Raw genomic sequence first — 17,024 nt, 5'->3', positions numbered from 1 at the left:
TCGGTGGAGAAATGGTTGTAAGCATGTGTCATCACCTTAGAGAAAGTCTTTCAAGTGTTGGCATTGATCATGTACTTGAAGAAAAAATCACGTAGGACTGCCGTGAAGGCCTTGAGGGCGGTCTTGTCATCTACCTCAGCGCAGCGAGAATACTCATGGCTAAAGCGACCAGCATACTCTCATAGTGACTCGTCCAGCTTCTAGCGAATAGTGTACAAGTCATCTGCAGAATGCAAGCGATCGGTCTAGAAGATGTGTTGAGAGACGAACAGTTTCCTCAGTTCCTCAAATGAGTCTATTGTCTCAGGTGAAAGACAGCAATATCAGTTTAAAGCTCCGCCAGAGAGGGTGGAGGGGAAAAAAAGACATCGCTCTTCGTCAGTGTGCATCTGATAAGCCATGGTGGACTTAAAGAGGTTAAAGTGTTCAATTGGATCATCCCTTCCAGTATAGTGTTGTAACCAAGCTTTTGTTTTGTCTTCACTTGAAGGGCGATGTCGATGATCCTTCTTATGAAAGGGCCAGGCCTGGGTTGGTTCCAGTCAGGTATCTTAGCCTGACGTTCGACCTTCAACTTGTTTACTTTCTCAATGAGCTGTAGGACAAAGAGGTCCTGAGTGGAGTCATGTACCACTGAAATTTTCTTTCGTAAGTCTCCATCGCCTATTGGAAGTAGGAAAGTTTGAGCAAGGGCATGTGGTTTTTTCTTGGACTCGCCGTACTGACTTCTAGGGCGAGTCTGTCGAAATACCTCAGAGTCCCATGTACCTTCATGTTCCTCTAGGACCTGTAGTTCCTTCCCTAGATTGGCAGCTGGCATCGGTCGTTGGAGGGGACCGAGTCTTTTAGAAACCCTTGGGTCATTGATCTTCTAGCATATGTGGAGGGGATTCTCTCGACGTTGCTTTAGGAAGTCTCGGCAGTCACAATAAACGGTTTTTGATCATTCCAACCCTTCTGCAATGAGGTGTCTTCCTCCACTTCTTCTGCTTCGGGTCAAAGCATCTGGGTTGAGAAAAGTCTCATATTGATCAATGTTTTGATGATTAGTTCGCTCCTCATCAGGGATACCCATCTCGAAAGGAGGTGACCCTCCTTGTTGGGGGGCACCCAGATGATGGTTGATGTCCACAAGGGCAATGAGCTCGCGTGTTTGAGTACGCCTAGTTTCGTGGAGCGTCTCAAAGAGTTTCTCATACTGCTCCTGGAGGACCTCATTCTTCATTGCTATCTTGTTGTTCTGAGCTTCTAGCTCATCGACTTTAGCTTGAAGAACAACCATTTTTCCTTCATTCTTTCGTTGTTTCGCACTAGGTGCAAGAGGGGTGTCATTCTGTGTGTTGTGGCTTCCTTTGCTCCCCATGTTGTCAAAAGAGAGTGTACGAAAGGTGGAAACCAACTTGGCAAAGCTGAAGAGAGTGGGAATAAGTGTCGTTCCCATAGACGGCGCCAAATATTGATGCACAAAATCAGTGAGGACTTTGGTACAACAAAAAGTGTTAAGTCTGTGACCTTCGCTAGATTGCTCCGGTCACTAGTGTGGATAAGTATGTAAATGGATAGAGACAGGGAAGCAAACACAAGATGTATGTGGTTCACCCAGATTAGCTATGTCCACAAAGTAAAGGAGTTCTCATTAATTGTGAATGGTTTACACAATTACATAGGTTCAAGCTCTCCTTTAATGAGTACAAGTGAATGATTTAGTACAAATGACATTAGGAAATATTGTGAGAGAATGATCTCTATTTATAGAAGAGAGTTTTTAGTTTCATTCTGACATTGACACGTGTCGTGTTGTGATTGGTTTCTGATGTTGACACGTGTCGCGCTATGATTGGCTTCTGATGTCGACACGTGTCGCGCTGTGATTGGCCTCCTGGTTGGAATGAAACTCTTCTGGGTCCTTGACGGTATAACATTAACCGGTGCTCAATAGTTTCGGGATTGGTCAAGTATGGTACAAATAAGGTTAATACGAGATTAAAGAATTTAATTTGACCAAACAACTTACCTTTTATTTTAGAAATTGTTATTAGCACTCCAAAAATCGCATTCTACACTCTTCATTAGTGTATTTTTCTTTCTAATTATAAAAAGTTTGGAGTGTCAATAACAATTTCCTTTATTTTATTTTTTTTTTAATTTATGAAACCTTTTTTTTTAGAACAAACGATATTAAATTCGCCTTTAACGAAAATTGAACATAAGATTTCTCACTCATAAGTGAAAATGAATATCATTAAATTGTAGTATTAAGTGGTTATTTATAAAACCTTTTATTCCCCTTAAACGGGTCATTATTTGTAAGTTTGTAAATGCTTTCTTTCACAATTAAATTTTTTTTTTGGTCAAAGTCACAATTAAATATTTTGGTTTGACCAGAAAACAATCACTTATTCTCCTTAATTTTACGATACGAAAGAGAGATGAAACTAATGCCAAAGATAACAATTCAATGAAATCCTACACTCAATAGGTGACAAACGACAGCCGTTGATCTGCATTACCTTGCCCCACATGGAATCCACCACATTAATTTGTAAGAATAGGATTTTTCTCGGTTCCAAATCTTCTTTTTCTATATTTAATCGTGATCGTGATCGTTTAAATAAAAAATAATTAAAGAAAAAGGGAATTTAGAGGAAAAAAAATCCTAATTCAATTAGTAATTACAGCTGAAAACTACATCGAGGAAAAATATAAAACAAAAACCGAATTTTGTTGATTTGAGGAAGCTCCAGATACTACCCGTCACGTTGCCAAGATTGAAATCGTTATCAGCAATCTAATAAAAACTTTACCGTTTCTCCTCCGAAAACAGAAAAAGTAGAGGAAAGTGAAACGCAGAGAGAATGTAACAGCAGATGAACAAAGATACGGAAAGCAGTTGAAATCAGTTGCCGTGTTGTGTTGGTGAATCCCAGATAGAAGAGACCCAACAAAACCAAAACGCCTGGGTCTCCGAGTCCAGGTGTGAGGCAAACAAACATTCACGTTCGTTCCCTTTTAAATACCATCAAGCTCCCCACTTCCCCCGCCCTGTCCCTCTCCTCTCTCTCTCTCCTCTCGCATGATTCTGTCTCTCTCCAAATCTCCTTTTTGTTTATTCCTCAACGTGCACAGAGGCTCTTGCTCTTCATCTTGTCCACCAGAAAAAGATATCAACAGGTTCTACTTCCTCTCACATCTCTCGCTCTCCCTCAATAAAGTTTACATCTTTGTATCGGAACGCTTCCAACTTTTCTGGGTTTTATTTATTTTGTATTTTCGAGCTCACGATTCAGCTGCCTTGGTATGTGACATCTGATTTCTGGTTTGTTCTTTTCTTGTTGGGTTTCACAAAACTGCGATTTTCTGATCTGGGTTTCCCCTTTGTTTTGCATAACTGAGTCAATATTTGATTTTTTTTATTACTCTCTGCAGATATTCCATATTGTTATTAGGGATACAAAATTTGGAATTTGCTTCTGCTTAGACATATAGTTTTTGCTACTAATTGTGTCACTGTCAGTGCAAATATCTGATATTTTATTTGTATTGACTAATTGGAAACAAGGTTGCAGTCCAGTCTTTTGGTATATATTTTAATTTGTTTTGTTTGAATTCCGTTGTTCCGTTGTCGATTTTCTCGATGCTCCAATTGTGTATCTTGTGCCATTACTTTTTGTTTGGTTGATGATAATTTTATAAAATAGTATTGTTTTGGCAGTTCTTAGCACCAATTTGTCAGCTAAATGTATACGGCAACGCTACAATATTCTTTGTTTTACCATAACTACGTAACAATTTATGAATCTAATGTATGTATTTTAATATTTGGTATTTGATTCAACAGCTGTTGCAAAAGTCTTGACTTTGGAATATTTACGAGAAAGTAGTCTTAATCTACATCTCATTCGGATGCGCTTGATCAGTTGAGGAACACGGTTATGTGGCAATAGATTGATTGGAAGAACCCATCATAAGGTTTGGTAATGGGGTCTGCAGTGGAGAAGAAATGGCTAGTCCCTCTTGTCATAAGCTCTGTCATCTGCATATTCCTTCTAGCTACTTCCTTGAACTCGGGTCTCGTCTCTTCACGAAACGCAATCAATTCGATCTTTTCCCTTTTACCATCTAGGGTAGTAACAAATCAATCTAGTCCAGCTTTTGCTGAGACAATAATTTCACAAAGTCCACCCCCTCCTCCGCTACCAGCGATTCCTCGCTTTGCTTATCTAATTTCCGGATCAAAAGGAGATTTGGAAAAGCTTTGGAGAACTCTCAAAGCGCTTTACCATCCGTTGAATCAATATGTTCTTCATTTAGACCTTGAGTCTCCGGTAGCAGAAAGATTGGAGCTTGCTTCGCGAGTGGACAACGAGACTCTCTTTAATACAGTTGGGAATGTGTTTGTGATCAAGAAAGCTAATATGGTAACTTACAGAGGGCCAACAATGGTTGCTAATACTCTTCATGCCTGCGCAATTCTTCTCAGGAGGAGTAAGGATTGGGATTGGTTTATCAATCTCAGCGCCTCGGATTATCCACTTGTTACTCAAGATGGTGAGTCCATATCAATTACGGTTGTAAACTTATCTTAAAATGTGAGTTTTTGTGCTAAAAGAAACTGTTCAAAATGTTTTCATGCAGATCTTATTCACACGTTTTCAACTTTAAACCGAAATCTGAATTTCATTGAGCACACAAGCCAACTTGGCTGGAAAGAGTGAGTTCTCTCTCTCTGGACATGTATAGAATGCTTACATATTTATTACTATCACTGATGCTATGTTTACTTTCATCTTTTAGGGAAAAACGAGCAATGCCCTTGATTTTAGACCCTGGTCTCTACTCATCTAAAAAACAGGATGTTTTTTGGGTTACACCGAGGCGAACATTGCCCACTGCATTTAAATTGTTTACTGGTGAGTATTTTACTTTTCTCTAGATCTCTGGCCGCTCACAATTTTTAACCTGACAAATCAAAACTTCATGTAGAGAAGACTAACTTATAAATCTTGACATAGAACATTCAGTGAAATATATGTTTTTATTAATGTTCTTGTATATGCTGTTGCCTAGTTTGTTCTTTCTTCTGCTGAGAAGAAATAGCCTGGTTACTGGAATTCTTAGTGAGCCGTATGGGGGATTTACATAAAAACATAACCGGTGTGATAATCTCATTTGTTATCTTGTTTGTAACATGTCTACTGCCTTTCCACAGAAAAGGTTTACTGGAAAGTTGAGGGGGTTATTTACAGGGATGAAATTTGGTTTCGATATTTCACATTGAATCAGTGAATCAATTTGAAAACTAGATTTATTTACTTCGAACAATTTGTGAGCAGACTACATTAACTGAATCAGTAGCTCTTCAATTAGTATAGAGTATGTTTTTTTCTCCCTATAAAACCGATAGTGTTGGCTATACTCTTAGGATATATTATTTTATCCTGCATGCAGCATTGCCAGTTTTGCTCTTTGTTTTGCACAATCAGTTAATATGCACCTCTGTTGCAGGTTCGGCATGGATGGTCTTATCACGCTGGTTCGTCGAGTATTGTGTTTGGGGTTGGGACAATCTTCCGAGGACCCTTCTCATGTATTACACAAACTTTGTTTCTTCACCGGAAGGCTACTTTCACACTGTTATATGCAATGAGCCGGAGTTTGCCAAAACTGCCGTCAACCATGATTTGCACTATATTTCTTGGGACATTCCTCCCAAGCAGCATCCCCACACCCTCAACATTAATGACACAAACAAGATGACTGCAAGCGGTGCTGCCTTTGCTCGGAAGTTCAGACACGATGACCCTGTCCTGGACAGGATCGATAAGGAATTACTTCACCGAAGAAAAGACAGCTTCACTCCCGGCGGCTGGTGTGCTGGCAAACCCAAATGCTCCAGGGTTGGGAACCCGAACAAGATCAAACCAGGTCCGGGCGCCGACAGGCTTCGCCACCTCGTGAGTAGGCTTGCCTTGACAGCTAAGTTTGGTCAAAACCAGTGTAAATAGATTGTGTGGAAATTCTTGAAAATTGAATCGGTGAAAGAAAAAGAAGAGAACTCGTATCAACAGGCTAAGACAACAGTTTGTTGGGAATTTAAGGGATATCATCGAGTTTTGATGCGAAGTTTGATAGAGTTAAGGTTGATGAGGAAGATTAAGATTAGTGTCCCTTTGAGCATATCCTTAAGTTGTCACATTCTGGAAACCAAACAGGTGTTTGGTCGGCATCATTGTTTCTGTAGGTTGATTATATATCTAGAACTTTTACAATCATACATTAATATACTGTTACTGTTCATCCACCTTGCGTTTTTTCTTCTTTTCGGAACTTTGGAACTAGAATTTTGGCCTTTGCTTGTAATCATAACGGGTACAAATGATTGGTAATTTAAAAAACTATACTTGTCGATTTGATAACTATTTTGTTTTCGCTTTTTTTTTTCCCTAGCGTTAGTGATAGTGGATAAATACATGGGATAGATTGAAAAGTGGAGAAGGGTGACGGGAGAGATGTAAATGACAAGGAAACGCACATAAAGTGAAAATTAAAAACCAAAATCTAAAAGTCATAAAGTTGTATGCACTTGTAAGATTTTGTTTTCATTCATTCTTCCTTCTTTTTCCTCCTCTTTTGAGCTGTTTTAGAGTCCTTTTGAGGTATCTCACCACACATCGATAGCGGAATAATTCTTCTCTTCATGCAGTCCCGATATCACGTGAGGCGGCAACATACTGGTTTTCGAGTTAAACAATACAGACCAAAACATAACCGGTGAACCCCATAATTGTTAAGGTTAGAAATTCCAAATCTTTGCTTGTTTTCTATTTAGACCAACCCCTTGAGTAGAGCTATAAAGTCTTTTAACGTAACTGAAATTTACCTAATTTTTGTTGGCAGCCAAAATTAGAAATTGACAAAAGCAATTTAAGCAATTGTACTGAATACTGATAAGGGATACTGACATAATGCTGGCTACACAATAAGCTGGGTGAGGATAATCTTCTATTGTTATACAAATCTTAAAATAATTACTACACCTTTAATTGTGGTGTTTGCAACAGATTGGGTGGCAGAAGATATCAACGATTTGACTCTTCGTGATTAGAGGAAGTCAAGAACAAATCAAAGGGTGGCCGGACTTCCATCACCGAGCCTCCTCCATTTAAAAAAAATGCAAATGCAGTAAGTGAATTAGGTTTGTTAATCGCTTCATGCGTTGAAGTTTGAATCTTCTTATCTCTTGATTTATAATCCTTTAAGAAAGGGAATTATTTTTTTTTTCGCTTTATGCACACTTATGTTTGCTCTTGTTTGTCAGTGATATGTTAAATCTAAAAGCATCTGCAATAGAAGTCCTTACACCAACTTTGAGGACTTATTTAGGGGCTTTAAAGAAATATTTGAATCCTTAAAAAGAATATTGTCTGCAATGCAATGAGAAATGCTTATAGTTTAATCTCTAAATGTAAGGACTAAAATATCAAAATGTATTGTTCATTTGTTGAAGTATTGTGACCACTGATAAAAAAAAAAAAAATTTAAAAATTAAAAAAAAATTAAAAATTAAAAATTAAAAAAAAAAAAACTTATCTCTACCATTGATTTTTCAAGAGTTAAAAAAACAAAACTATATGAGAAAATTAAATGAGAAGCTGTCACACGTGGGTTGTTTCAAAAAACAAGGAGAAAAAAACATAAAAAGCAGCAGCATTCTCACTCAAAATTAATATGGGTCATTTGAGTTCCTATATGTAGTCCTCATAATTGATAATTTCTTTGAGGTATCCAATGAGTCCCTATACATTGAAATACTTTGAAAACTTCAATTCCAACTCATTGGAAGCGTTTTGTCCTTAAATTTAGAGACTATACGGTTGTAGGGACTCTATTAGAGATGCTCTAATGACCAAGAACAAACAAATATTGTGCAAAAAATCATAAAAAATAAAACTTTCATTTGAATTTTTTTTAATCTTTTTTTTTTTTTAAATCAAAATTTTCAAACTCTTTTCATTAGTTTTCCTAAGTTTAAAAGGACAGAACTGGTAATAAGAACATAACATGCATGACCAAAACCTCATTAACCGAAAAGAAAAAAGAATTGGTCCATTTGGGTGAATCTATTAAGATGTGGTATTTGAATTTAATTTTTTAGAGTAAATTGGTTACTTCTTTAAAATGGTTAAGGAAATTTGCATTAATTTACACAATCAGTCAGCTACATCACAAGAATTTTTTTGAACAACGTACCTTAAAGAGTCGGGTATGTGAGTTAAGTCGCACAATATAAAGTAATTCGAATTTTTCCATTATCAAACATTAAACCTATAAAGGTGAAGAGGACTAGCACTAATTCACATTACCAAATAGGAAGAAACATAGGTTCATAAGTATTTGAAATTACATGACATGTGAATTTTATTAGCAATAAAATTAGTCCAATTAATCAATTCCTCTCAAGATAAACAGACAATGCTATACAACCCAACTTCTTAACCCGAACCAACATGACATTAGCACATTGGGTGGCACTATCTACACACTTTTCTAAATTTTCGGCCATTGAATTGAATTAATTGAAGATAATCAGATGATAAAAATTAACAGAAAATGTGCGTAGGGTAAAGAGGAGCATGTGAGTAGCACTACCCTAATCCCTATCACATTAAGTCTACAACATGATTGTGTGTTTTATCACTGTTCTAAAAATCCCCGCCTAGTGCCGCCTAGGCGCTAGGTGGTTGGTCACCATCCTGATTAATGCTTAGGTGTTTGAAAATTAAGAAAATGCGCCTAGACCTATTAAGGCGCCCATCTAGACCATCTAGTCCGCCCAGACCCGCCTAGGTTGCGACTCACTTAGACATAAAATAGATAACTTTCATTTTGCATTTGATTTTTTCAATAAATTGTAATAGACTTGTTGAATACTTAAATGAACACACATTATATGTTTGTTCCCATGTTTTTATTATGTCCAATAGCTCATAATAGATATATCATTCTATTTTATAATTTATGATGAAATCATATATATTTTAAGTATAAACATACACTTATTTACACAAAAAATAATAGATTTAATTAAATTCACCTAAGCTCTAGGCCCCAACCCACCGTCCGACTAGCGCCTAGCGTCTTTTAGAACTTTGTGTTTTATACAATGGTAGTGTGTCCCAGACATGTCGTATCATACCCAAAAAAAAGAGTAAATGAAAAGTTGAAAGCATTTTCCAAATCCATATATGATTTAGTTTGAGGAAGTGATTTCCACTCATCAAGGGACAAATATGGAAAATCAAGTAGTGAAATGGCCTCTCACCTTTAAACCAATTGAAACAATGGTCCTTCAACTTTAACTCAATTATAGCAGTACTCCTTCCAACACGGCTCATTTGACTAAATTCTGACAAAGTTAACAAAAATGACCATAATTGCATGTTTTAATAAGTTAAGGAACCAATGGTCATAAATTTTTAATTAAGAGACCATTGCTTCAATTTTTAAAATAGAGAGTAATACTACAATTTTCTCATTTAGAAGACAAAACATAGAAAGAGATGAATTCGAAAATTATAGATATATAAATTGATTTGAATTGTATTAAAAATTACACAGAAATACCAATTTTTGTACCCTTCTATTTCCTTTAAATTTCTATCTACACATAGCAATTGAACAAGAACATTCTCACTTTTCTCATTAACCACTTATCCCGCTAATCATCTAATACCAAAATTTGCAATGTTGCTTGGAAACATTGAGTTCCTATGACCTAAAGCCCATATGAGCTAACAAGCTTCTCTGGCATAAGATTCTTTTACCTCATTTTCTCCTCAACACCCCATATATCCTGCCAGATTCAAGAATCACCTTGGAGATCATCAAACCATCTCCAAAATTTTTATATTCCCCGTCGAATTTGCAGCAATTAAGGTGGAGGTTTGGCCTCGCCAACAAACGGAAGAGATAAACTGTGCAGCATCATCTGTGTCATGGCCGGAAAGTGAGTCTGTGTTCTGAAACTTGTATGACAATGCCGGCATTGGAAAAGCCTTGTGGTAGATGAAAACCTGATCAATCAAAGAACATAATTATCATTCATTAAATATGACCAAAACGAGATGCATTGTCTGTTCAAAATTCATTTGACAGTTTTCAATGAGACACATTTGATTAGTAAACGGATAGGTAAGATCCTTCTTAGGCTTGCATAAGTAACTTCTGCAATTTACCTTATCTTTTCAAACAGCACGTCACATTCTTTTCAAACGAGTCACTACAAAGTAAAACAGTTACACCGAAGAAAACTACGTAGCTAGCTGATATACTAATCTCAAAGCATGTTTCTTCCTTATTTTTAGAAGAGGTCATTTTTCTCAAACTTTTAGACGAAAGCTTTGGAAACCTTTAACTAAATACATATATCGTATCCCCACACCCACAATGAAAGTTCATCCTATCACATTAGCCCTCCTTTGAACCCTACAGAATTTTCCAGTGAACATAAGAAAATAGAAATTTGGGTTCACTGGTCGTAGCATGATAGAAGCCAGATACGAACAACCCGTGCATGGGGTAAATTGAAGATGTTTGTCTAAATTACCTCATTAGTCTCTGAGCCTGTAGCAATGTAACCATCAGAAACTGACAACCCCACAAAGTTCTGCAACAAGGGAAACACGCATAAGCTATAAATCATAGACCACTACGGCCATATTAAACTTGCATCTAATAGACGAAAATAACTATCAGGGCTCAAAATAACATTGTTTAGATGCAAATGACTAACTTTGAAAAACTGCATAAAAGATTTACTCGTTTACAAACTATGTTCTTTAGCGGTTTTCCTTCATAAATATCGATAACATTGAAGATTGCATTTGAATAAGAAGATTTTGCAGTTAAAGACTCATGGCGGAAAACTTTGGTCATCCGAAAGCGACAAAAAAAATTTAAATTAGTAAATTGGTCAATGAAGAACAATATTTCATTATCCACCACAAGTTTAGGTTATAGAATCAGCCTATATTGGAAGGTTCTGAAATATTTACAGGAAAACATTTGCATCAAATATTAAAAATATTCATCATGTATTTAAGCTTCTGAAATATATTTGCACCTAGTAGAACACAATTATTATATACCAATTTCAGATCAATCTCATAAAGCACCCCTAGAATTGCTTTAATAAAATAATACCTTCACATTCGTGTGGCCGGTGAATGATAGAACTGGAGTGTCAATGACCCGAGATGAGGACATTGACAAATCCCAAAGCTTCACCGTATTGTCAGTGGACGCAGAAACGAGATTTGTCCCATCCACAAATTTGACATAACTCACGGTTTTGTTGTGTCCGATCAATGTGCACAGAGGAACCTTTGAGTTACGAAGATCATAGTAGTAAATTTTATGATCCGCTGAACCAAAGGCAAGGGAACGACTAGAGTCCAATGGAAACTGTACGCAGCAGACATTCGCCTTTGTTTTAATTGTACCAATACTTACTCCCTGCAGAAGCGACCCACAAAGAGAATCAGCTTATCAGACATCCAGAATTAGACATACACGTCATGCATACAGATCAATGCAGTACGTTTAGTTTCAAAGCTGACATCCACCAAATGCAAAAGTAGAATTGCCTGATTGATACTCCATAGCTTTACAGAACCATCATCACTCCCGCTAGCCAACATTGTTGGGTCTGCTGATGAAAAATCAATGGACCATACACGCCTTTCATGTTCTCTCATCTCCGTAAACAATTGACTTCTTGTAACATCCCATACCTGAAAATGTTAAGCAATTTAGTTAAAACAAGCTAATAAGTCATAACTTGAATCACAAATAAGGCTTGACTTACCTGCACCACACCTTCAAAGTTACTTGAAGCAATCTGGCTTTTGATATAACTATTCCAACATATACTGCTTAGCTTTGACCTGCTAGCCATTTCAACCACGGGATAGTGGATATCACGATCCTCATTTGTTATTGTGTCACATTCAAATACTTTGATTTTCTTATTAACACCAGCTGTAGCAAAAAATTCTCCATCACGATCAAAACTAAGTGAGCATACTAGATTTGAAGTATTTAAAAGATCCCCTTGCTTCAAATCTGCCTTCACTTTTAATTTCGAGAAAGACAGATACTTGCACAATCCCTCAAGAAATGGATCTATCCAACCACTTCGTCTACCTCCACTATGTTGTTCTTTTGATTGCAAATTATTGACAGAACTTCTTTCAGTTACAACAGAACTACTTATTGGTGAATGTTTAGCCGGTTTAGCTGACTGCTTTACGGGCCTCCATCTCGTTAAAAAATATGCCGCCTCTAGCTTTTTAAAGTTCTTCATCAATCTAGAACTTCTCGAGAGAACACCTTGATTTTCAGTATCCGTCTTCTGACCATCCAAATTATCATCACTTTCCTCTACGTTGTGAACCCAGATGCCTGTTCTGGACCTTTTTCTGGACCCACTAGCAGAATCATCATCGTCAATAATATTCATAGACGGGAAACTTGAGGTCGAATCATCTTCCTTCACCAGTTGTGGGATTGAACTGCCCTTTTTCTTAGAAGTTATTTGGTGCTTCATAACTTCGTTAATATCACAACACAGAAACGAAAGAGTATTTTGCAACTTATCTGCAGATTCCTGTTTCCCTTGTTGTATGAGCAGCAGGAATTCCAGCAATAATTCCTGCTCCTCTATTTTCTCTCTAAGCTCTATTGCCGCTTCACGTTCTTCTAAATCAACTCTTGGTTCATTCAGGAATTCACTTTGTTGCAACTCACTGAAACAAAAGACAAAGTAGATTTAGATATTGTGACCCCGCTGGAGGTATAGTATGTATCACAAAAGAAACAGGAGAGAGTTATTTTACAAGTCAGTAGAAGAGGAAAAGATGCAGAACAAAGTGAAAGATACAAGGGGATTTATGAACTACAAGACCAAATTATAGAAAATGGCATAAAATGGAGTATTTCATGACGTAATGAATTACAGATATATGTAATGCAGTTTATATATACAGCAATTACTTCCATGAAACTCGGGGACCGAAATCCTATTACACAATACAAGATAAACCTGTATATGTAGGGCAGTTGCTAACCAGATACCCTATGTTACGAAGAAATTTTTTAACATCTAGTCAATCAGCCAACTTTTCAGTGCAATTGAAAAATCTACTTCCACTTATATAGCCATGTTAATCTAGTGGCTTCTTCTCCTAATGCTTCTAATCCTTTATTTGCCAACACCAATCGAATACATGAATTTCACTGGTTGGAAAATCTACGGAAACCTTCCTACTGACCTAACCTAAGTTTGACGTGCACGGACTTCTTTGAGAACGGAATTCCACTTCCAAGATATATTGGCACTTATGCACAGTATTATTTTAGGCTGAATATATAGTAGCTTTTGAAAAGAAAAATCAACGTCTGAGATGGAAGGCCATTTTGTGAGGAGTATTCACCACATTTTTGGCCGGCTATTTGGCTCAGGGTGCAGTAGCCATAAACAAAACGAAGCCTCTTTAGGCCATTTCAGCAGCAATTGAGGAGGAAGAACTCGATGTCTCAGACTAGACATTGTCCTGCTCTTTTCTTCTCTTGAGCTGAGTGGACAGAATAACTGGTCACAAGCACCACCGCGTTAGTCCACGAAAACAAAAACACAAGAACTCTGAACAAAAACAACTTTTACCATTACATAAAATGATAACTGAATGCTGAAGATCTTATTTAACTTATACTACAGATAAACAATTGAAAGCTTTTATTTACGAACCTCAAAAAGAAGAACCCCTAACCGATAAATGTCTGAAGCACATGAACTCGATCCAGCAGAAACCTCTTCTGGACTAGTATACCAACTGGTCTCCATAAGCAATATATGTTTCATTGGAAATGGTTGTCTCTTATCTTCTAGTTCAACATTTCGGTCTCTGATTCCATTTTCACTCTCTTGTACCAACGATTCGCGTGCTGCATAGATTGAACTTGACTGCATGCAACTCGTTTCCGACAAGGCATTTGGAGTTGTCATAGACTGAAATTTTTCTCTTCCTAAGTTCCTTCGTTGCTGACGCAAATTACGATGCAAGAGAGAGTGAAAATCCTTAATTTCTTCAGTTGGGCTGTTTAACTCATCCTCGGGAGAATCAGTGCCAGAATCTGAACAAGATGCAGACTCGATAAAGGAGATGTGGTTGAAAGATGACATGACGAAACATGAAGGTCGCACATTATGAACAACAATCCCTTGCGAATGTGCTACATTAACAATTTCCACTATTTGCCTAAATACATGCAAGCATTCAAATACATCAACAGATCGATCCGGTTTATCCAACCACTGCCTCAAGCTAACATCACCCCATTCAATAGCTCGGACAAAACGGTCAACCGCCACCTCATCCTCACAAACCCCGGACAATCCACCCTGGTTTGTAAGGTCATCAGTGTGTGCCACCACAACACTATCTCTCTCCTTTCTCAAATCCGAATCCTGAAATGCCTCAGCCGACGAGCCAAACCGTCCAGCCCGATGAACCCTTGGATTCCGGTTTGAGACTCTGGAAGTATTCAACCCTCTAGAGCTATCAGAATTCTGCCCAGCAGACTCGGATGAGCCTTCCATTGTTATCCGCCTATAGCAGCATGAATGCCAGAACACACACATCCAATACACGGAGGAGTTCTCCGACTTCTAATGCACTCTCTCACTTCCACCATCTTGAATCAGAAGCTCATTCTGCGGCGCAAATAGATACAGCGAAAATCGAGTCTCTCATCAAGCACAGCAAGTTCTTGACTTCACAAACAAATAACAGATTCCCAGCTGCCCACAATCACAAAACTAATTAATAAGCTTAACTATGCAAACTTTGAACCCAGAAAACAGGAAAAAGCATTCCACCAACACAATAACAATGATCTGACAAAAAGTAAGAACAGATTCACAAAACCCAATTCACAATTCAAATACACAGTCACATACATGAAATTTCCAACACAGTTTCTAAGAACAAACAATCTCAACCACCATCACCAACAAAAACCCACCAAGAAAAAGCTCTCTTGCTCAATACTCAAAACACAAAGACAAGTCTATATATAGCATGAAAGAGAGAGAGAGAGAGAGAGAGAGAGAGAGAGAGAGAGAGAGAGAGAGAACTACCAGTATCACCATGAAAATGGAGTTGTGTGTTCTGTGTTCTGCTAGGCCAACCAGAAGAGAAACAGCACAACTTTTTTGAAGCGGCACTACTCAGACGAAACCTCCACAGCCTTATAAATTCCCCAATATTTTCTCAACAAGAAAACAAACAAAATCTCCCCACAAAAAACACAGACCGTTTGTAAATTAAAAACCCAGAAAAATAAACAAAAAAAGATTATACATTTATTTTTTAATTTTCTCAAGTCCCGTATTATATTACTATTTTTTTGCCTCCCGAGAGCAAAGAGAGACCACTCTTTCTACTTTAGGCATTACCATCTTCTTTATCCTCCCGCTTTATTCCAAACTACCAACGTGGCTCAACAAACACCTCTTCCTCTCAAAAGCCCAGATCCAAAACAGTAGATTAGATAAACCTTGTGGGTCATCGGTGGAAGATACTATTTGATAAAGTGCAATCATGATTCATCTCCCTCCAAACTATGCTGCAAACTCGGTATCTTGTACATATCCTTTCAAGGATAGTACTTGCATCCTTATGTAGGGCTGCTCATGTTTTTTGATCTCGCGAATAGTGTATTTATAATCCGAATTATTTAATTTTTAAATTTATATTGTGATGATTATCTTTACAAAATGACATATAAATCAAATACAAATAAATAATATAAGTGACAAGTAATAAGAAATGAGTATTTAAGTCTAGCATTTTATAAATATTTTGAAAATTAATTTTATCTAGACTTTCGTTTGTTAATGATCTTAATGTGTTTTTGATATTCTAATTTTTATCAATGACCTTTGTGTTTGCATGCGATCCAATATTCTAATAGATATAGTATTAATTTTTCACACATGCGTTTGAAGTTTGAAACTCTCCTCTCACCTAAATTATTTTAATAATTTCAAACCTCCCCTAATAATAATAAATTTACAAGAAAATATATATATATATATATATATATATATATGTGTTTCCGTATTTGATGTGACAACATGATTTCAAATTCACTCAAATTATAAAATTTAAAAAAATCTTAACATGGTTCACAATAATTTTTAATCACTTAGTCATTAGTGGAGTTAATTTTTTGATTAATTTAATAAGAAACGGCGAATCGCTCATCGTTGTCCCAAAATCGGAAGAAGAACCTCTTCCCAAAGTAGAAATTGCTAAACTTCTAATCAGGGTTCAAAAGCAAAGCAATAAACAAATGATTAGTTTAATCTCATTGAACAAACATAAAACTAATCTAATCTAATTGGTGTGGAGAAGATAAGTGCCAGATGTATTAAAAAAGCCACATTATTTATAGGGAGTTGTTGGCCTCTTATGCCATCAGCAATCTGCATACCTAACCCTAATCCTCCACCATAAACCCTAATAATTAAAGATTAAAGTATAAATTAATTATAAAACAATCCCTCACCTCAAATCAAAAGTAACACATATCCCAACACCACCCCCACCAGCCAAAATCCCAGCAAACCCAAACAAGAGATATCACATGGGATGGTACATCATGTGTCATTACATAAATAGTGGGTTATGTATGTCAAAAAGTTAATAACTTAACAAATATAATTTTCCACTACTTACATAAAAATATGTAGTGTATCATCTATATTCACGTCACAATTAAAAGTTTCTTCCCAAACAGCCCTTCCATTTCTCACTTACCCATGCACAAAGTATAAATATAATTTGGATGTTGATGCATGTAAAGTTCATAATGTATCAACGTCGAATGCGATTTCATAGGTGTAGCATCCTTCAACAAATGTTAAGTTTGGTGTTCTAAAAATCGGTCTAGGTGCTAGG

General features: G+C 36.8%; 2 protein-coding genes and 1 long non-coding RNA gene across 5 annotated transcripts; 2 read left to right on the top strand and 1 right to left on the bottom strand.

The window, feature by feature from the left end:
- The first annotated feature begins 2,736 nt into the window (after positions 1 to 2,736).
- LOC126589690 (beta-glucuronosyltransferase GlcAT14B-like) lies at positions 2,737 to 6,301 on the top strand. 2 transcript variants are annotated; one of them, XM_050255069.1, is made up of 5 exons: positions 2,737 to 3,171; positions 3,839 to 4,548; positions 4,636 to 4,711; positions 4,795 to 4,910; positions 5,506 to 6,301. In XM_050255069.1, exons 2-5 carry the CDS (start codon positions 3,978 to 3,980, stop codon positions 6,003 to 6,005), a joined length of 1,263 nt encoding a protein of 420 aa, XP_050111026.1. In that variant the 5' UTR covers positions 2,737 to 3,171; positions 3,839 to 3,977; the 3' UTR covers positions 6,006 to 6,301. The 2 variants fall into 2 exon arrangements, with proteins under 2 accessions (XP_050111026.1, XP_050111028.1); XM_050255071.1 differs by having other exon boundaries at positions 2,737 to 3,295.
- Positions 6,302 to 6,664: 363 nt separating this feature from the next.
- LOC126589697 (uncharacterized) lies at positions 6,665 to 7,645 on the top strand. Its single transcript, XR_007611899.1, has 3 exons — positions 6,665 to 6,792; positions 6,898 to 6,988; positions 7,062 to 7,645. It is a non-coding gene; the product is annotated as an uncharacterized LOC126589697 (long non-coding RNA).
- A 1,916-nt stretch (positions 7,646 to 9,561) lies between these two features.
- Positions 9,562 to 15,703, bottom strand: LOC126589684 (protein SPA1-RELATED 3-like). Of its 2 annotated transcripts, XM_050255059.1 has the most exons (8): positions 15,200 to 15,695; positions 13,808 to 14,860; positions 13,494 to 13,651; positions 11,867 to 12,806; positions 11,646 to 11,792; positions 11,203 to 11,514; positions 10,607 to 10,666; positions 9,562 to 10,073 (listed from the first exon to the last, which is right to left on the bottom strand). In XM_050255059.1, exons 2-8 carry the CDS (start codon positions 14,699 to 14,701, stop codon positions 9,885 to 9,887), a joined length of 2,700 nt encoding a protein of 899 aa, XP_050111016.1. In that variant the 5' UTR covers positions 14,702 to 14,860; positions 15,200 to 15,695; the 3' UTR covers positions 9,562 to 9,884. The 2 variants fall into 2 exon arrangements, with proteins under 2 accessions (XP_050111016.1, XP_050111017.1); XM_050255060.1 differs by lacking the exons at positions 9,562 to 10,073; positions 10,607 to 10,666 and having other exon boundaries at positions 11,348 to 11,514; positions 11,600 to 11,792; positions 15,200 to 15,703.
- Positions 15,704 to 17,024: the final 1,321 nt, after the last annotated feature.

The sequence above is a fragment of the Malus sylvestris genome, chromosome 11 (assembly GCF_916048215.2).
Source record: "Malus sylvestris chromosome 11, drMalSylv7.2, whole genome shotgun sequence".
In the NCBI taxonomy this organism is placed as follows: Eukaryota; Viridiplantae; Streptophyta; class Magnoliopsida; order Rosales; family Rosaceae; genus Malus; species Malus sylvestris.
The sequence above is the reverse complement of the archived record's forward strand: the minus strand, read 5'-3'. Positions and strand labels throughout refer to the sequence as shown.